The sequence below is a fragment of the Diadema setosum genome, chromosome 21 (assembly GCF_964275005.1).
Source record: "Diadema setosum chromosome 21, eeDiaSeto1, whole genome shotgun sequence".
In the NCBI taxonomy this organism is placed as follows: domain Eukaryota; kingdom Metazoa; phylum Echinodermata; class Echinoidea; order Diadematoida; family Diadematidae; genus Diadema; species Diadema setosum.
In genome coordinates this window covers 19,153,204-19,175,193 of record NC_092705.1, presented here as the reverse complement: position 1 = coordinate 19,175,193, position 21,990 = coordinate 19,153,204, and the positions used below count along the sequence as shown (strand labels likewise).

Genomic DNA, 21,990 nt, shown 5'->3' with positions numbered 1-21,990 from the left:
CTTAGGCTGCATTTATCTAAAAAATTTCTGAGGCAGAATCACGATCCTAAACGCGTTTAAGGCATTTTCAGGGGTTACATAAACGCAACCGTGTTTTCAAACGCATTTAAAGACATCATTTTGAAACGCCTTTCAAAGGGCGTTTTGAAACACGTTTGAGACCATGATCGCTGTTCTGTGAGTGGATAAACGCAATGCCGTTTTGAAATGCGTTTATATCTCTAGGTCAAATTGCAGCTGTTTCCGGTTGTGCTCTCTACCCATTATTTGTGTGTGACTGATGAGGTATGTTTGATGGTATGCAGTTGACCAGTACTTCCCGGGTCAAACGGCACAAAGCAGCTGTGCAGTGACACCACTCGAATCGTGATTGTATGATGGTTAGATAAACATGGTTTCCTGAGAATCGCGTTTCAAACCACGTTTGTAAACAACGTTCCAAATGCGTTTGAAACACGATTCTCTCTCTCTCTCTCAAGTTAGATAAACACAGCCTTAAAGGTCCTGTTTACCTTTGGGAACAGTGATTTAAAAAATGTTCAAGATATCACTTTTGATGCATATTTTAGGTCAGTTGTATCACAAAACATCCTACCATATAAAATTTTTGCTATAAAGGCTAAAATGTAAGGAGACATCACTATTTTTCTCATGAAACCATAACTGTAGATGGTTTAGTCTGAAAACACTTTTATTATAACTATTGTTTACATTTTGTATGTTTAACAATACTAACATCGATTATACTGATTCAAATTTTTACATTGGTTGTTTCTATCCCTTTAGAACTCGCATTTTATAACTATTTGAAGCACTAATGCTGGGTTTTTGTTTCATCTGCAAATGGTAAATGATGCCTTTAATGTGGTGCTTGATGTATAAGCTGTGAATAGAGCATCTTACACTAAGTCTATGTTGTTTCTTCTGTCACCATTGTTTTCATTAGGAGAGATGTGGAAAATGGAAGTAAAAACAACACATTTATATATATATATATATCCCTAGTTGGCACCTTAGGGAGACATATTGGGGGGAAGTGTCTTCATTAGGGAGACAACTGGTCATTAAGGAGACAATTTTCGTGTCTCCATTGCGTAAACTGCCATTGAACATGTAATAATAAATTTGCATATAAAACAAATGGAAATGTCTTCTAAATGACCCATCTAGGAGTATATATATATATATATATATATATATATATATAGGTTTATGTACCATTTCAATATAAACTATATATCAGCTTTGATTTTTTTTTTCAGTGTGATTGTTTTTGTTTTCATTTAGGCCATATATTTTGTCATGATTGTGTACACCTATAGATGCTATTTGCTCTCGCTCACAGTTGCTTGCTCTTGCCTGCATTCACTGATTGCCTCTTGTATCCCCTCGTACGTGGTTTTGGCTTGCAATTGCATGCGATAGTTCAGAAAATTTTAAAACAAGTGAACGACTAGTGCAGGCCTAAATTGCATACATGTAGTGAGCATGCTTAATTGTGCTTTATTTGGTATGACTGCATATGTCTGCGTTCAGGAAATATGCAAAGGTAGCATTAACAATATGCTCTGGATACATTTTTTGTTGTCTTTGCAGTGAAGCGCTATGTAAGGAAAGGCATTCCGTCAGAGCACAGGGGACAGGTGTGGATGAATGTCAGTGGGGCAGCCAAGATGAAGAAGAAAAATATCGGTCTCTACCAACGGCTTCTAGAAGAACCAAAGGATCCTGAAATTGCAGAAGTTATCAATATTGGTAAGAAAGTTTAATATTTTGTATTCATTGTGCTCACTTTCTGTTTGTGATTTCATTTCTTCAACATCAAATTTCATAGACAAACAGCATTCAGTCATTATGTGTGTTAAGAGGAGTTCCACTGTAAAAGGAGTAGCTATGAATGTGAAATTATGCAAATTTAGGTGGAGTTCACACATCTGCATATTACTGCATAGCAAGAGTGTTAATTTATTCTGTAGTGAAGTATACATTTTCTATAACTGCAGTTGAGTGTGTGTGCTAGGATGCATTTAGTGTGAATTTTGTCAAATTCCTTTCCCATTATCATAATTTGTATTCAAGAAAATACTTACCAGGGTAGGGTACTTGATGCCATCACTTTGCTGGATATGTATTGGAGGAATGTCGTGATGTAAAATCATAACTTCTGCCCAAATCAGTAGCAATGTAAATCTTTCCTAGATATACTTGGTAACCCAGCAGTTTGAAAACTAAACATCTTATTACCTACAATTGTTCATGTGAGTTGTAGTGTAGACATGCTGAGAAGCCTGACTTAAGAGCAAGATGTTCATCCGTATTAGGATATTGTGCTAAATCATCAAGCCTTATTTATAAATGTGTTTAAGGAATGCAACAAATGCAAAATATTTTAGCTGCTGTCACTTCAAGATTTAAAGGGGAGGTCTGGACGATTATCAGCCATTTCCTGTGTAAAGAACAATATTTCATGAACCTATTACCCTTTTCCCGACTAGAAAAGACCATCAGATACATTTACTATGATTTTTTTTTTAAATAAGGTAATTCTTCATGTTCGAATCCGTCGCAAGCAGCCCTTCGTACTATCTGTCCCAGGATGCATTGCGCGTGACGTATCAGGCGCAGTTTCCTCAGCTGAGAGCACCGCGAGCGAAGCCCAGCTACGCATCGATCTCCCATTGCACTGCTGACTGCGGCGCAGTATCTGCATGCCTGCCTACATGTAGGTGTGCCTTGTTGGCGCTACCGCAGGAGACCGTACACCGATTTAGGAGTGCTGTTGCCAAATGCTGTATTCCTTTATTCAGATTATCCTCGGTATATATCTATATAATATCCGTCAAAAATTAATGTAAAATAGTCGCAATGCTATAACATTTTCATTTAATTGCAATATTTATGTATTGTAATACTGCCGTACTTATTAGTGTCCACCCCATCATTTACAATTCATTGGCTATTGTTGCCATCAGAGTGATCAGGCTGCTCAGGCATACATTTACGTCTGCTGCTGCCAAATGCTATCACAATCCGTGATCGTTTTTTCGACTTCTGAGTGTAAACAATCTGAAATCAGTCTGTCAATTTCAGAATTATTGCCTCTCTTGTTGTCCGAGACTGTTGAGTATGTCTGATGGTGGTAAATTACGACAGTATACATGTAACTTGAACCGCGGAAGAAACGCCAGCGCCAGCTTCATTATGTAGTACCGCCGCCAGTAACTGCGACCAGCAGCCCAATACGCACAGCGTAATGGGACTGCGTACTGTAGCATTCAGGATCATGATAAGGTAGTATCGCGGATAAATATCAACTTAAATTCAAAATATTTCTTCAATTTAGAAGACTTACTACTAAAGTTAAAGTATTGAAAACAGGCTTCGGACAGCGTTTGGTTCTGCCAATAGTCCCTTTCTGTTCAAATTGATGACTTAAATGTGACTCAGTCGAGAGGAACCTTGGAGAGATACACTGAATTATTGACGGCCAGCACAGGCGCACACATCACACGCGCACAAATTGACGACCAGATAAGATGCGCTGACCGTCAATTCAGTGTAGCTCTCCCGGGTTCCTCTTGACCGAGTCAAATTAAGTCATTAATTCGAACAGAAAGGGACTATTGGCAGAACCAAGCGTTGCCCGAAGCCTGTCGTCAACACTTCAACTTTACTTGTGAGTCTTCAAATTGAAGAAATTTTTCGAATTTTAAGTTGATATTTATCCGCGATACTACCTTGTCGTGATTCTGAATGCTACAGTGCGCAGCCCCACTACGCTACAATATGCGTATGGAGCTGCTGGTTGCAGTTACGCCGCCGATGGGGGAGTATGACGAGGCTGCATCGAGTAGTATTTGTAAGTTTTGACGACAAACTTGTTTTGGAGAGCCATCTTGCGCACCTTTCCCGCTCATTTTCTGGGTTCGGAATGGTAAAAAAAAAAACTCTTCTTCTGGCCATCGCCCGGTTTATTAGAACACCCAAACACTTGACACATCGGCATTTTATAAGTGAAGCAATAGATCATGCCGCGTGCATCCGCTGCGTGGCCGGAACCATGCGGTACGCTACCGCTTGCTCGGCCCGTATCGCCGTCGCTCAAGCAGGGCTCCCCGAACCAGCTGACGCTCCAAACAAAAAGCAATGTGGGGCTAATACATCACGCCGTCACGTGATCTTTCTCGCCGGCGTACAGAAATCGAACAGTTACGATTCAAAATTAGTGATGCTAAAAAATCGATTGTGACGAGTTGGGAGGGTATTTTTCTATGAAACTTAGTCATTATGGTCCTTGATTTGTGTAGATTTTGGTGAAATTTATTCAAAATCGTCCGGACTTCTCCTTTAAAGTGCAAGTGGTGTGTGTAATTGAAGTGATTTGTGTAATGTTAAATCAGATAGAGTTTGTTGAGCTTTGAATATAGAAACAAATTTAATGTACTTTTTTATTTCATGGAGGAATCTGATACCTTTTAATCATCAGCAACCCATGAAATAATATCTTCAACTCATCAGCTTTCAGAATATATGTAAAGAAAATGGGGGGTCATCGTCCATCCTGATGAGCTAAAACGGATTTAAAATTAGCAGTTTTTTGGCATATTTGGACTGTACATCGCCATTGCCACACGTGCAGAGTTTCAACTTTGACAGGCCTGTATGACGTCATATTGAGGCAGATTGACTTGAAAATTGGTATAATCATTCCTTGACATCTTAGACATCCGATCAATGTAAAAAAATGGGAAAATTCTATTGCATATGAGCTGTGCGTGCATATATGCGCGGTCGTACTCATCTGTCAATTTTTTATCAAATGTTTGAAATGATCTGAAACGTGTGCAAAACAATTTTTAGCTTGATTGGAACATGTTAAAATTCTAAATGTTGTAATTTAGGAATGATGCATACTTAATCAGCAGTGTTGTCTTTTGTCAAAGCGATCTATTAACACCTGTGATAGAGCACATAACTTCTTGGTGGCATGGAGCATGGGTACAAAGGAGAGATTCTTGTTTCTTCTCCTTCCCAAACACCTCCCTGCTTAGAGCTTGAATATCCCTTTAAACTATGTAGAAAAGTGAGAATTCATTTTGGCCTACTTTTTATGGGTTTTGAGCTGGGTGGTCACAAATGTGGGGTGAATACATGTATGTAGTATTGCGGAGGGCATTTAATAAGCTGGTTTACATTCTCTTAGTCCTGGTTTGCAAAAAAGTAAAAAAAATTTAAATCAAGCAAATGTGCCAGAAATTAAACAAGCAAAATTTGATTTAAATCCATTGCATAGATGCTTGCATTTCATTCGAAACAGATACATATCAAATGCAAGTATGACTTTTAATATTTCTTCTCTTCTTTATCTCCACAGATCTGCACCGGACATTTCCAGATAACATCTACTTCAGCAATGATGCTCAGTTTAGCAAACGTAAATCATTGGCCAATGTACTGTCAGTCTTTGCCCACTACCGTCCTGAGGTTGGCTACTGCCAAGGACTCAACTTCATTGTTGCTCTCATGCTCCTTGTCCTGCAAGATGAAGAAAACTGTTTCTTTCTGCTCTTGGTCCTAACAACAAGAATTCTACCAGGTACTGTGTTGCCTTTCTAAAAACGATAAGTAGTCAACAAGAAAAGTATATTTCCAGCCTCTAAAGTGATGGAAAAGAAGAATATCCTATGTCATCTGTCTGTTGTTTGTGGTCATAACCTATTATGTGTACATGTTTATCTTCTTTGAAAGAGGCAGGTTAAGATTTCATTCAGAAGAAGGTTGGAAAGTTGGTAAGGGTGAAACCATTGACCTTTACATCTTCTAAAGACTTCACAATCAGATATTATCAATGCTTAGCAGGAGTCATTCCAAGGGGCAGGGAAACCAAAATAACTCAAATGATAGTGGCTCATGCAGGGGCTTAACAAATTGTTCCAAGGCACTGACAAACTACACATCTGATAGAGGTTGTATAGCAGTACTGTAAAGGTGGATATTTTTGTGTGAGTAGTTTTTGCACACGGTCGGGTAAGATGAATTTTGCATGTTTTTAATTCCGTTGAATCAAGACATTTAATAGTGATGCATATACCAAGCAAAAATATTCACATGCTTTTATTTTCGCCCCAGTTTTTTGTCAAGCGAAAGGAGTGCAAATTTCCACAACACATAAATTTCCAGTTTTACAGTTTCCATTCCTTAGTTGTATTGTGTGCAGATATATTCAAGAGAAAAGTAAAATTTGTTCATGGCATTTCAGAATACAATTTCGTCAGAATACAAATTTCCCTGAAGTTCCCCAGGCAGCTAAACTGGAGAGTTTAGCTGCCTGGGGAACTTCAGGGAAATTTGTATTCTGACGAGATGAACAGGAATTATCTACAGGGATAGGAAACACATTCAAAAAGTACAGTACTCACCACATATTAAAATTAGGGTAGGCTGGGTGTAGCAAAAAGGACCCCTTTAAGCAGGGTGCCAGATTTTGCAATGAGCACACACCATACACTCAAGGCATCGATGAAACATACTACACAAGTGCTTAGTTGTTGTACATGTGTGCACATTGTATGCACCACCCCACCTCCCCCTACCCTTCCCTCCTCCCCTATGATTTTGCATCCATAGGCAAAGGTATAGAGTAATCACAACTGGGTTCTTCTGTCACCTTTGTTTGAATGCAAAAGATGTGCATTAAAAAGTTCTATCACTTTCTTTAAAAAAGGGGGCATTCTTTGTTTTGTTCTCGCATGCCTTACCAATGTATTTCTTTCTCTGTGATCATTCATCTAGCTTGAGCATGTAGGATGTTCTGTATAAATCCATATCCATGGGCAGTGGTTACTCAGAATCAATGTTGGATAATTTAGCAGAATGATCATTCAATCGCCACGCCTAATAATGTAATTAGCGAAAGCTCAGCCCAATTGGATCAGGAAAAACTACCATTAAATTCATTTTAAAGAGAAGTAGACAAAATTCATGATGAAATCTGGTCAGCTTTTGATTTTCCTGACTTGTGTTAGATTGTAGTTTTTTGTTTGTTTGTTTGTTTGTTTGGTTTGTTTTTTTGTTTTGTTTTTTTGGGGGACAGGTCTTTTGCACATGCTGGATCATATATTTGGCATGATCTACCTGCATGAGAAAGTAATAGTCCATCTATATGATGGACACTGTTTTTGTTATACCCTTTTTACTTTATTTACTTTAACTTTTTGTTGTACTTTTTGTTGATAGTAGTTTTTCTTGTAATTATGTATTGCACTGCTCGTTGAGAACCCAGTAAAGGTGAATATACAAATATCCATTATTAACACAAAACACCAAGTTTTCAAAAAGTTTCTGATGGAGAGAGATAGTGACATCATTGAATTTCAGTGTGGGTAAGTAATTTTTCTCATTTGTGCTCTGGATTTGATACATAGAAATGGAGATTCTTCACCTTTGAGTTTTAAGGAATTTAAACACATCCAGGGCCTAACATAACAAGCAAGCTTTAACTTTATGAATAGCACAGAGGAGATGTCATGCTGGTTTAGGTTTGAGGGGTGTATCAAGCTGGATGTCATCAGCTGCTGACAAGCAAGGAACCAAAAAACATTTTAGCATAGAGGTGAATACCTGGTAGTGATGAATAAGCAATGAAAACAGTTGATGTAAAAGAGATTTTATCTAGGCTCCTGTTAGTGTAGGGAGCATGAAAGAAAATTGATGCCACCAGTACAATGTTTCTTCTTTTAAGCTCTATGTAGACAGAATTGCTTGCTATGGATGTTTCAAGCGGTATTGCTAACATCAATTCTGTGATGCGCCAGTAAATTTTGAATGATTAGAATGTATCTGATGTGTCTTTATTTCAACATTCAACTCTCCTAACCATCTTCAGGTGAGCTGAAAATGGTAAATTTTACTCATTAGTGAACATTGTCTGCACACTATGCAGACACGCAGTAGGTATTGGCTGTAATGATATATAAACCGCACTCTGAATTTTGACCCGTTTCAGTGGGGGGGGGAAAAAAAGTATGGTTAATACTCCATTATTTACGGTATTTGTATTGTATACAATGCAGGTTATTCTCCAGGTACATTTGTAGAAAATAGTAGATTTGTTTACAAGGACCCTGGAGAGGCAGTTGCAATTACTTAAAGACATACCATCAAGAGGTACATCATGCAGGTCACCTCTGAATTCAGTATGAAGCTCAAATGAACATTAAGCCCAAAGGGGCATTGTTTCATGTTTGATGTGAAAATGGAAAGTTAGTTGTTTGCAAATCAGTGTTCATGTTATAGATTCTCTCGTGAATGATTGTCTCTGTGATCATACTGCTCTTGTTGATATTATGGTTGCTTCTGCTGATTTTGATTCACCTTGTATGATTGTGTTAAAGTGACACAAGTTGAATGATAGCAATTGTTGAAAAGACAGCTACTTGAGGTGTAAATTCAAGTTGTTATTGACATCTTGTAATTGATTGTCTTTGGATTAGTGTCTCAGACTGCTGAGGCACTTTTTCCTTGTAATGTGTGGCTTAGAGACTGGGAGCTTTGAAATGAGATGCACTTTAGAAAGGAGCACTTAGGGCTGACATCCACTAGAGCCCCGACAAGACTAGGAAGGGTTGTGGAAGCAAATTCTGTCATTTCAGTATTCTTTCTGTGTCAAATGTGGAAAAAGTGTGCAAATTGGCTTGTCCTGGGACATTCCTAGGAATCTCTACTGACTGCAGAAATTACTAGGAGTGTCCTAGGAATCACTCAGGAAGGGCGCGAAATACTTCGGAATATGCTGATTGTAGCCGAACAGCGTGGACATATCTAGGATCACACTAGGAGTGGTAAAATCATGAACTAGGACAATCAGGATGACTTTCCGACGACATTATAGCTATGCAGCAATATAAAGAAAAAAAAATGCAAGGTTATAAATTCGGTGCTGACTTTTGATTTTTCTCATATGACTGCTAGCCAGCACATAGGTCACACCAGCCGGAATTCACCTTGCCTTATTGCTTCAAATACAAGATGAGAGATACGCTCAGCTACTACTGGTCCTGGCCCTCAATAGACTAAAATCTGTCATTTCAAGTGATGACTCAAACTTTAAAAGTTTGTCTTAATTGCTGCCAGAGTAATCTTTTATCTACCTACTGTTAAAATTGAAACAAAACCAAAATTGAGATATTAGCAGAATATCTGGACCAAATTTTTTTTTCTTTTGGACATGTGCTTCTTTCGCTGTGAAATACATGTTTTCTTTGATGCTTCAGCAGAGCATGCCTATTAAAACAATCCCCGTCTTTAAATTTGCTTTTCTCTCTTTTTTTTTTTTAATCTATGAAACTGCATCTCCAATCTTTTATTTCAATTAATGTTTGAATGGGTTAGGGATGGTTCAATTCTAACAAGTTAAATAATTTGTCAAGCTTAGAGCTTAGTACTTTAGACTAGTATACTAGAAATATTTCAGACACATGTTAAATTAATTTCAGGAGGTGATTTGGAAAATGAGGGGTCTTGACATTTTAGACATCCGATCCATGTAAAAAAAAAACGGAAATTTTCATGGCGTATGAGCTGCGTGTCCATACATGTGCGCGCGCGTCTGCGTCCGTCAATTTTTTATGAAATGCTCCAAATTGCTTGAAACGTGTGCAAAACAATTTTGACCGTCTACAGATGAATTTGAAAACAATGGATAGATTGAGATTGCCTTGAACTTTACCACATGTAAATTTCGGTGCAAAATGCTCTTCCGTTACGAAGGTATGATTTATAACGTGTTTTTAGATAATGACGTCACTAATGACGTCATGGTGACGTCACAAGTGACTGCTCACAATGATACAAGTATTAGATCTGTCGTCCTTAGGACATGATACATATATGGTATAAGTTTAAAATTGATATTCAAAGGACTTTTTGAGTTAACCTCTGCACAACATTTAAGGAGAAAGAACTTTTTTATGACAATGGGAAGATTAACACTAGATTTGGAATTTGTCAACACTGACAAATTAGGTGATCCGATCTGTTCGGAAATCAATGATTTGAGTCCTGATCCCAATAGGCATGACCATACTGGTTTCATTTGTGTTTAGGTGACATTGGCTGTGTGATGTTTGGATTCTTATTTAGAAAAGGGAGTCAGACTTGCCATCTTTGGTACTGAATTCCGTATACACTAACGAAGATACAAAATGAAGTATATTTGACCTTTGACCCCACTTTGCACACCCAAGATGGCATCTGAGCCAAAAGTCGTTGTTTTATGAAATGATCCGGGTAACATGATCCATATAATTTATGTACAAAATCTGGCCCCGATTGTAAAGAATATTTTACCTTTGAACCACAATTGCACAGCCAAATGGCGTCTGACCAAAGCGTCATCTTTTTATAAAATGATCCGTCTATCGAGGCCCATGTGTAGATGGCATCTGAGTCAAAAGTCGTTAATGAAATGATCCAGGTAACATGTTCCATGTATGTACAAAATCTGGCCCCAATTGAGCATTTAGTAAGCAAGATACAAAATAAAGAACATTGGACCTTTGAACCTCATTTGCACAGCCAAAATGGCATCTGACCGAAGCGTCGTTATTTTACAAAATGGTCCATTTATCAAGACCCATGTGTGTGCAAAATATGGCAGTGATACCATACACCAATAAGAATACAGAATGAAGTATATTTGACCTTTGGCCCCGATTTATACAGCCAAGATGGCATGTCATCAAAAAGTTGTCATTTTGTGAAATGATTCTTGCAACATGGTCCTTACGTGTGCAAAATGTGGGGAAGAGTGGACATGTATTTACCAAGATACAGGATTAAACACTTTTGACCTTTGACCCTAATTTACCTACCCAAGATGGTGTCGGAGGAACTAGTTGTTATGTTATGAAGTGATGTTCGTGACATGAACTATACACGTGCAAAATATGGGGTTGATAGGACTTCTTGTTCTTGATCTATTGCACAGAAAGTGGAAGAAAGGAAGAAAAATAAAGAAAAAGCTAAGGTATTGTATAGAAATTTGAAGGAGAAGCATAAGAAATCAGAAAAATATAAAGTTAGGAAGGGAGAATAAGACTCCCTAAAGAAAAAGAAGAAAAAAAGGGTTAAAAAAAAAAAAAGAATTGGCAGGGGTGAGCCTCGAACCCGCGACCTTTAGATTAAGAGTCGGACGCGCTAATCATTGACCTATTTCATCCCCGTAGGCTCTGTGTATTAAGCAAAATGATGTTACATCGAAGCCAAGTGCCAATTTCAACCAAGTTTTTTGATGTGATCCCGATGTCCAATGGAAAAACAGAGGGCACGCAAACAGATAGCCCAAAGTCTCAGCTACAACATATTCAAAACTGGGAGAAATTCACCGAAGGATAAGTGAGCTAGTGCTCGATAAAGACAGTCATGTCAATTTTCATTTCCAGAAAAACTGTATTCCCACAGAGATAACACGTAAACTGGTCAAATTTTAAAGGACAAGTTCACCTTCATTAACATAAGGATTGAGAGAATGCAGCAATATTAGTAGAACACATCAGTGAAAGTTTGAGGAAAATTGGACTATCGATGCAAAAGTTATGAATTTTTAAAATTTTTGTGTTGGAATCGCCGGATGAGGAGACTACTAAGGCGCGTGATGTCATACGAGTATAACAGTATAAAGAAAATGTAAAGAAAATTCAACATATTTTCACTTTTTTGGCATAATAAAAGAGCACTTGACTTGCCTCTTTCTAAAGGCAATGGGAATAATATTACCCGCAACATATGTCAGTAACGAGTCAAGGGAATGTGTACTTTTTTCAAAAGATGAAATTTTGTGAAATTCTCTTTATATTTTCCTTATATTGTTGTACGCATGTGACATCATACACTGCAGTAGTCTTCTCATCCAACGATGACTGCACAAAAACTTCAAAAATTCATAACTTTTGAACGGATTGTCTGATTTTCCTCAAACTTTCAATGATGTGTTCTACTAATATTGCTACATTCTCACAATCCTTATGTTAATGAAGGTGAACTTGTCCTTTAAAAGGTTACTTTCAATCCATTTTTACGAGGTGATGACGTCATCAAATCAAAATTTTGATAATATATTACTGAAAGACCATTTAATAAGCTACAACATACTGAAATCTGGGTGAAAATTGGTCAAGGATACGTAAGATACGTTTGAGTGAACTTGAAATTTAATGAAGTAATTTTGAAAATTTGTCTTTTTTAATTCATTGAGAAATTTGATATCTTTTAATCATTTTTCCAGCATCGCCAACACATAGAATTACATGTAGAACTCATCAGCTTTCAGAATATGTAAAAAAAAAATGGGGGGTCACCGTCCATCCTGACGAGTAAAATCGGATTTAAAATTGGCGGTTTTTTGGCATAGTTGCACTGTATATCGCCATTGACGCGCGTGCGGAATGTCAACTTTGATGGGCCCGTGTGACGTCATATTGAGTCAATTGACTTGAAACTTGGTAGAATTATTCCTTGACATATCAGACATCCGATCCGTGTGAAAAAACAGAAAACTTCTATTGCATATGACTGTGTGTGCTTATATGCGCGCGCGTGTAGCGTCCCTCCATTTTTTTTAATTTTTTGAAAAATGCTCCAAATGATCTGAAACGTGTGCAAAAAAAAATTTGAGCTCGATTGGAGCAATTCAACATTTCAACGTGTGCGTACGCGTACGTTTTAAGTGTAGAGATGAATTTTGAGAATATGAGTAGAAAGAGCTTGACTTGAACTACATGAGACGTAAATTTCATTGAGAAATTCCATTCCATTAATGAGATATGAATGAAAATGTGATTTCATATAATGACGTCATAGTGACGTCACGGTCGACTGATCACAGTGATTTTATTAGCTCACCTGAGCCGAAGGCTCAAGTGAGCTATTGCGATCGCCCTTCGTGCGTCGTGCGTCGTGCGTAAACCTCTTACATTTTCATCTTCTTCTTGAGAACCCCAAGACCGATTTTCACCAAACTTGGCAGGTAGCAGGGGGATAGGATCTCAATTTCTTCAAATGGGAACCATGGCCCACCTGGGGGCCCCAGGCGGGCCCAAACCCCCTAAAATTAAGGAATATTTAAAAATCTTCTTCTCTAGAACCAGAAGTGATAGGGCTTAGTTAATACAATGAGTTAGTACATTGATGACTGTAGTTTCAAGTTTGTTCATGGGGGAATCAGGGGTGCCCCCTTGGGACCCAGGGGAGGGGGGGTTGGGAGGGGTCCTATTGGGGCCTAAATTGTACATTTTCATCTTCACTTTGAGATCCCCATGTCTGATTTTCACCAAACTTGGTAGGTAGCATCCCGAGGGGGATAGGATCTCAATTTGTTCAAATGGGCACCATGGCCCACCTGGGGGCCCCCAGGGGACCCAAGCCCCCTAAAATTAAGGAATCTTTAAAAATCTTCTCTAGAACCAGAAGTGACAGGGCTTAGATAATACTATGAGTTAGTACATTGATGACTGTAGTTTTAAGTTTGTTCATGGGATCACGGAATCAGGGGTGCCCCCCCTTTTGGGACCCAGGAGAGGGGATGGGGATGGGTCCTAATGGGACCTGAATTGTACATGTTCATCTTCTTTTTGAAAACCTCATGATGAATTTTGACCAAACTTAGCAGTTAGCATCCCTAGGGGGATAGAATCTCAATTCCTTCAAATGGGCGCCATGTCCCTCTTGGGGGCCCCTAGGGGGCCCACCCCCCCCCCCCTCCTCCACATTAAGGAATATTTAAAATCTTCTACTCTAGAACCAGAAATGATAAAGTTAATACCATGAGTTTATACATCGATGACTTTAGTTCCAAGTTTGTTCATTGCAGATCCAGGGCTGCCTGCCCCCCCCCCCCCCTCCACCCTGGAGTTGAGGAGGGGGGATCCATATATGCAGACCTAAGTTTCCAATGTTCTCAGGTATGAGTGTGCAAGAATGCATGGAAGTTGAAATTGCGATACTCAGGCGAGCGCGTGACCCCGGGTCTCTTGTTAGATCTGTCATCTTTGGGACACGATACATATGGTATAATTTTGAAATTGATAGGCAGAGGACTTTCTGAGTTAACCTCTAACACAACTTTTGAGGAGAAATAAAGAAAGAAATAAAGAAGAAGAACAACCGTATCCGCGCAATTACCCCCCGAGGGCAATTACCCCCCCCCCCCCCCCCCCCCCCGGCTAAATACTGGTTGGTGGTAAGGTTAGAGTTAAGATTAGGGTTAGGGTTGGGTTTAGTGTTAGGAGTTTGTGTTATGGTTAAGATTAGTTTCAGAATTAGGATTAGGATTAGGGACAGGGGAAGGGTCCGGGGTAATTGCCCAGGGGGGAATTGCCCTAGACCCGAACAAAGAATCCGTTCAGATACAGAAGGTGACCCGAGAGGATACTCGGATCACCTAATTAGAAGGAGTTGAGGGGAGTTCATCCTAGTTACTGTTGACAAAGTATCCACTGCCTTCTGTTTTGACTTCTTCATTTGGCCTGAGAAATGCTGACATTTACCTATTCCTCGTCAGAGGAAGAGAGGTTCAACTGAGGGGCTAGGATGGGGTCCTCGCCCCCCCCCCCCCTTTCTTTGTCTTTATGTGTTTCATAGGCATAATGCTGCACTCATGTTTTGACTTTCAAAATCCTTTCACTCGTTGGAACCTGTTGACTCTTTCGTGTCTTGACCACAAAATGTCTGCAGCGGCTTTGCGCGCTTGCATTTTCAAATTTGCATTGACATCATGCAGTCCTAAAACATTCCGGGTGTCTTCCGCTTTCATTTGTGAAGCTGCCACACCGCAGGATTCTTTCAGGATCGTTTGCAGAAGGGGGGGGGGGGGCAGGGGGAGGGAGTGTTAGGGAAAGGTGGGATGTCCTGATGATGTCCTCACAACAAGTTGCTGAAGGTGTCAGGAAGTTCATTGTCGCATCTACATTTTGGTCTCGATCAAATTTGGATGCAAAATTTTTGTCTTTCCCAAAGGTGCGGAAACACCGGGACATGTTTAGGAATGATAAAGACGGTGAACAGACTCTTTCAAGAACACATGGAGAGGTTGCTGAATGAATTTGGAATTACTAAATTTGCTTTCTGTGTCTTGTCCGCCCCTAGTGGACACCAGGTTTTAAGGACTACATTTGTTGTAGTGCATTCATGACCTGTGCATACAATTTATCATGACTTCTTTGAAGTAACATGTTAAAGAGAGAGGTTAATATAAAGACTATGACAGAGAGAGAGAAAGAGAGAGAGAGAGAGAGATGCATTTGAGGGATGTTAGCAGGAGAGCCTGACCCTACTCCTCCCCTTCCAAGAACTTGTTGGCTATAAAGGATGATATAACCTGTTGAGTAATACTTGCAACCTGATGTGTCCCCACAGATTACTATGTCCCCCATATGAGTGGGTTGAAAACAGACCAGGAGGTACTGGGAGAGCTCATCAAGGAGAAGTGTCCTGATGTTGCCAGGCACATGGAAAAGGAGCAAGTGCCATGGTCTATTCCAACTACCAAGTGGTTCATCTGCCTCTTTCTTGATGTTCTGCCCATTGAGGTGAGGTCTTAGCCACTGTCTGTATGGCCACTCAGGAATCAGAAAACATCATGCAATTAATATACATTACAGGTACTATCATGTATGTCTCTCCACACAAGGCCCTTAAACCTAGTTGGGCTTGTTGTCTTGTAACCTTTAATATGCTCATACACAAAGCACTAACTTGCCAAGCTATTACATTAGCGAGCAGTTGATTTCATCCAGAACTCAACTGCATCAGATAAGATAACCTATTCATTTTAGCAGTCTGACAATCTATGGCCATTGTGATAACAAAGGAATATGAAGGAATACACATTACATTTTACTCCATTGGCAAAAAAGGCAAATCACTGGATATGCCGTTCAGCAAATAAAGAGTAGAATTGAAAAAACTTGACATTTAAATGTTAAACATATTTAAAAGATTTAACTTTGATTGTAGCTCAGAATATTTCCTTTTAGCTCACCTGAGCCAAAGCCTCAAAGCCAAAGCCCCCAAATTAAAGGCATAATTTACCATTTGCAGATGAAACAAAAACCCAGCATTAGTGCTTCAAAATAGTTCTAAAATGTGAGTTAGGGATAGAAAGAACCAGTGTAAAAATTTGAACCAGTATAATCGATGTTATGTATTGTTAAATATACAAAATGTGAACAATAGATATAATAAAAATGTTTCCAGACTAAACCGTCTACAGTTATGGTTTAATGAGAAAAATAGTGATATCTCCTTACATTTTAGGCTTTATTACGAAAATGTTATATGGTAGGATGTTTTGTGATACAACTGACCTACACATATGCATCAAAAGTGATATCTTGAACATTTTTTAAATCACTGCTCCCAAAGGTAAACAGGACCTTTAAGGAATGTTAAAAAATGTACACTGATTCAAAAGTGATAGAGTTTGTGCAATGAGTATTGATCATTTACTGACTGTAGTTTCAATTCCTGGTGGATTGGGGGGGGGGGCGGGGAGAGGTGCTGACGTAATGGCCCTGTGGAAGTAAGCAAATTGAGGGCCAACGTTCACATTTTCATCTTTTTTCTTGAAAATGCAAGGTCAAATTTTCACCAAACTTGGCAGGTGTTATCGCTAGAAAGGTAATGTCTGTACAAATGGGCACCATTTCCCACTTGGAACCTCCCATTGGGCCCAGAACCCCTAAATGAGAGAATCCTTTGGGGGAAAAAAACAAACAAAAAACTTCTATAAAACCAGAGGTGATAATGCTACAGTACATACTATTAGTAAGTATGTTTTTTAATGTATAGTTTCAAGTTTGTTCACGTCATATCCAGGAGTGCTCCAGTTGGTGTACAGTAGGTCAAATTTATCGTCAAATTGGACACCATGCTCAGGGGGCTCCCAGAGCCCCCAAATTAGAGAATCTTGTCAAAATCTTCTATAGGACGAGAAATGCTTTGAGTGAATACACTAGTGAGTGTACTTTCAGTTTGTTTATGGCAGATCCAGGGGTGACCCCCTTGGGGTAGGGACCAAATCAGGCAGGGGTCACTTTTCACATTTTGTTCTTCTTTTTAAAAATGCATTGCCAAATTTTCTACAAACTTGGAAAGTATTATCACCATTTTGATGTACAAATGGACACCATGCTCCCTTGGAAGCCCCCAATGCCCTGAAGTTTGCTACAATTGTATGTTCTTGATAGGTAGTTAGTCTACAAGAATGCATGGAAGTTCAATTAGCAATACTGAGGTGAGCATGCAGACCCACTGGGTCTCTTATATCTTTATCTGACCTGACCAATACCCAAGAGAGATTGCTTAACAGCGGTTGCCTTGTTTAAATAAATTAATGTTTTTCATCTCTTAAGCACTGTAACTGTTTCATTTGACCTAGGGAAAAAAAATGATCGCTTGATATGTAAAGAAATCATAGCCAAACTTTAACAATATTTGAAATTTTACCTGGTAAAAATAGCAGGGAGCGACACGCACAGTGTATTGTGGAATATAAAATTTTGAAATTTTCTACTGTCACCGTTCTCAATGCACAACTTCGCGTCTTTTTGCAAAAAGTAGCACAAAGTATTGTGATTTGGATCACGACCCAAATGTTGCAAAATAACAGAACATTTCTGTTCTCACTGTACAATTTTTATTTGGGGTTTACAATCCTGATTGTGACCTGAAATAATATTTTACTTTGAAGACAGTGAAAACAGTACTAATGTTGCAGGTTGAAAATGAAAGATCAAGGTCAGAAGATAACTATCTAGCCATTACTAGCTGGGATTGTCCAGTGGTAATGTATTTGCACAAATATGATGATAGTGATAGACAAAAGGTTAGTTAAACGTCTCTGTATTATCTTTTAATTAAAAATATCCTTTTCCTACCCTCACATCAGCTTGGAAATGAAAAAATACGGCTCCTGGTATAGATTTGATTTTAAACAAGTGGCTGAAAGCTAGCTCTGCAGTTTTAATCAAATTAATCATAAATTATTTATTTCAGTTCTTGATTCTGGTCATGTACATGAAACATCAGATTGGTCAATTGGTCCGAAATCCATATTCTTTGGTAGTAATATTGGTGTCAGGCAGGGTGAAAACCTTTCACAAATTTTGTTTGCCCTGTTTTTAAACAACTGTCAAGGATTTTTCAAGAATGACTATAGTGGTATGAAAGGCATCTCATCTGAGTTCAACTCCAACTTGTTAGGGCAAGGAGATACTGCATCCTTTATTAGGGTGTGTTTATGCTCAATTTGTTAAGGCAGAATCAGCATTTTGAAATGCCAATTCAAAATGCTGTTCATGGGAGCACTGTTCATGCTCATATGCACTTTCCTCGAGCTTGGAAAGAGCGTTTGCGATTGCTTTGTTGACCTAATTGGAGCGCATGCTTTTTCGGAAGTTCTGGCTCGAGTGTGTGCATAGTTCATATTTCGACTGGCTACGTGTTTTAATAGCATATATCGAAAATACATTATAATATCATTTCAATTATTTCACTAATGTATGTACGGACTGTAGACAATAATAATGATAATAATAATATTACATTTATAAAGCGTTTAATAATTAACAAAATTCTCTATGCGCTTGACATAACAGATACAATCATCAATACAAGTATTTATTTTGTCGACAAAATTGTTGTCAAAATCGGATTGTATTGTGGGCTCTTCATGCATTAACGTGTCTGTGTATGAACAGTATACAAATGTACCAACTGGGAGGTCAAGCTAAAAAGCACAACACCTGCAGATTGTATATTGCGCAGTTGGGCAATTCCGCGGTTAGTAACGTTACATTTTGGGGACATTCTCATGATTTAGATTAGAGTATTTTCTCTATCCATTGATATGAAGTCTCATTAATGTCACTAGAGATCAATCTAGTCTAGACCTAGAACAGAGCAAAGAATGAAATCATTTCATGAAATATTTCAGAAGAAAGAACTGCTTTTAATGCCGGTTAGTAACGTTACAAAAAAAGGACATGAAAAATTGATGAGCATCTTTGAATGAAAAGTCTGCTAAAACTGGTATAGCTTGAAATATATCCACACTATTTTTTCATTTCTAGCTTTAAGGGCAGTATCTACCCAAAATATCCTTTCTCATTCTAACTTTCTTTGAAAATTAGGAACAAAAATCATGGTTAGTAACGTTACGGTTAGTAACGTTACAGTTTGTCCAGTGATTGCAATGACTTACAGAATTGTGTTTTAACTCAAATGATTACATGCTTCCTCAAGAGAATACAAAATTATAGCTAAAAAACATCAAATAAGACATGAAACTCTAATTTCAATCATCAAACTCATGCAGTACTTGTACAATTGTACATGTTATATGTGTTAAAAAAAGAAAAGAAAAAGTTTCCATGAATTACAAACTACAAATAAGGACCACTTTTGAAGAATGGGTCAGTGTGATATCTACAGTTCCATAACTATGCAAATCACAGTTCATCATGACTCAGTGTAATTCACAAAAGAAGCCCATTTCATTATGAGCAAAACAGTACATACAAGTATGTGTTTCTTATTCAAGAGTACCTTTAAAGGGAAAGAAATCAAAGAGCAAAAACCAATGTACCAGTATGCAGTATGTAGTGTATGGCCAATTGTGATGTGCGTAGTCATTGCAAAAGCAGGAATCCAGCATAATGCAACGTTTGATATTGTTGTGAAAGTAGTTCACATCATAGTATTTGAATTCATGTTCAGTCAAGTCTAGAGACATGTATGTTTTTTTTTCTTTTAGACCATTTTGAGTGTCTGTCTGCATTGTTGTGAAAACAAAAGTCTGTTCACTGTATCTCACAAATCACCCTCTAGAGATATTTTCAAATTGGGGCAGAAAATTTGAAATGGCCTCGATTGTTCACTACTTCTGGTGCATCCAACGGGGCAATCATCTGGTGTCTCATGTAGAAAATAGCATCCCTTGTTGAAGGCCATTTCCAGTACTTCCCGACACGTCCCATTACTGACACTTGGAACTCTCCATCTCGCACAGCAAGAACTTCTCCGGGAAACTGCTTTCCATCATACTCAACAATGAACCAGTCTCCCACTGCTGCAATGGTCTCACTGCTGCTCTGGGTTTCCTCATCATGCTTGTCGCTGCTCAGGACATAGGCTGCCACCTCGTCATTCACCACTGTGAAGAAATGCATCTTCGCTATGCCAGGAATGGCCTTGGCTTCACTGAAGACGACATTAAGGTTCAGCTTGCCATTCCTCTTTGTGATCTCACTTGAAGTGATCTCACAAACAGATACATTCTTCATGGTACTTGCAGCTTCTGCAAAGGTCTTTGCGTCAGTTACTGTGTGTTTCCGTGTTCTCACCTTGTCCCACACAAAACGCTTGGCTGACCCACCGATTCCATCAACGGGCCCCTTTCCATGTGAAGTGGCAAAAAAATTCCACTCGATGTGCACCTTGTGTGCCTTCTCTAGTGATGCGAATGCTGCAGCAATGTAACGATTTTTGAATTGAGATGCTGGACCGTCTGACCATATTGACACATGTGTTACTTGGTCAGGAAGGAAATCCAGAAGTACATCCAGGTATGCCACAATGGTGTCCTTTGAGTGGCATAAATTGTCAGATGCCAGCACATGGGAGAAAAGGGATCCAGAGTGCCAGAGTGCTGCAGTGAAAAGTGACACTTGGTGTTGGTTCCAATGAGCACTTTGGATCTCATCCTGAGCTTGGCAGGTATAGTTCTCAGAAAAGTCGACTTGAAGGACTGCATGATGCACATCAGATTCAGGGGCCTTCTTTCTGTGCTCGTTGTAAACTGCTGCCTGCTCACGTTTTACGTAGCAGTGCTTCAGGAACTGTGGAAGAATGGTCATGGCATGATGAAGAAGTTCACCAACAGTTCCTTCCTCCAGAATCTTCTTCATTCTCCCATCATCACCTGACTCCCATTGGGACCATGAACTTGGAGAGTTCATGCACTCCTCAAAGACAGCTTTGAAGTTTTTTTCAAATCCTGCTCCTTCTCGGCATTTTTCACACTCATTCAGCCAACACTCCCTTGATGGATCTGTGCAGAGAAAGGAAGCTGGTAGTTCTCGAGTATAAGGAGGAAAGGCAGGCACACTCTTGTGCAATGCACTGAAGACATTGATTGCATTCTCATGAATTTTGCACAAACACACATTGTGGGGTATTTTGTGGCTTAGAAGAATGTGTTTGGGGCAGTATTCAGCAAATTTTGAAAACCCAACCTCGATGTCTGGATGTTCCTCGCGAAAGAAAGCGTGAGTCTCTTTGACGGATGATGTGAGGTATCTTGCTTGTACCTTCTTCTTGTCACCATCATTCCACATAGTCACCACATCTTTTTTCCCAGGTGCTTGATAGCTGACGTCATCCCTCTCGTAGAACTCATGTATGACTTTCACATCACCATCACCTAGTTGTCGTGCTGGGCCAGGTTTGTTTTTCTCTGCTGAAGTTGATGGAACATCAGCTCCCTGCCTCGATTCTGCTTCATACAACTTCCGACAAACAGCTACTCTTCGTCTGGGAGTAGAGGGAAGTGATGGATCCAGCATTCGACGAGCTCTAGCAGTGGCTTTTGCAAATGCCATAGCACTGTTGAAGGGTCCTGCACTTGCTGATTTTTGTGCCTGTTCTTTCTTCATTCTCCTGTGCTTGGCAACTCGTTGTCTAGTAGCCTCCTTCCTTTCCTTTTCTAACATTTTTTTCTCCCTCTTCGGCAGGCCTTTTTCCTGCTCTTTTTTTTTCTCTCGGCTTTTCTTCATGGCCAGTGCTTTCTTATGCTGGTATTCCTGATATCTACCAGTTCTCTTCAGGTTTTCTATGTAACGTTGCTGCTTTTCTTTGTTTGTCAAAAACTTCGGCATGTTGAACTGTTAGGAAGCAATGTAACAAAAAAACGAAATCACCATGTGCAGTTGCATT

At 39.1% G+C, this 21,990-nt stretch overlaps 2 protein-coding genes across 2 annotated transcripts in view; one reads left to right on the top strand and one right to left on the bottom strand.

Annotated features, from left to right (window-relative positions):
- Positions 1 to 21,990, top strand: part of LOC140244592 (growth hormone-regulated TBC protein 1-A-like) — a 79,458-nt gene that overhangs the window by 34,532 nt on the left and 22,936 nt on the right. Inside the window, exons 3-5 of the mRNA XM_072324214.1 lie at positions 1,597 to 1,755; positions 5,375 to 5,596; positions 15,412 to 15,584. Of these exons, the coding sequence (XP_072180315.1) occupies positions 1,597 to 1,755; positions 5,375 to 5,596; positions 15,412 to 15,584 (554 nt within the window). The remainder of the gene's footprint in view (positions 1 to 1,596; positions 1,756 to 5,374; positions 5,597 to 15,411; positions 15,585 to 21,990) is intronic.
- On the bottom strand, positions 19,893 to 21,932 carry LOC140244786 (uncharacterized). The gene has a single exon (XM_072324405.1). The coding sequence runs from the start codon at positions 21,930 to 21,932 to the stop codon at positions 19,893 to 19,895; it is 2,040 nt and encodes a 679-aa protein (XP_072180506.1).

Coding starts and splice junctions, on each gene's coding strand:
- LOC140244786 (XM_072324405.1), bottom strand. CDS start 21,932: ATGCCGAAGTTTTTGACAAACAAAGAAAAGCAGCAACGTTACATAGAA.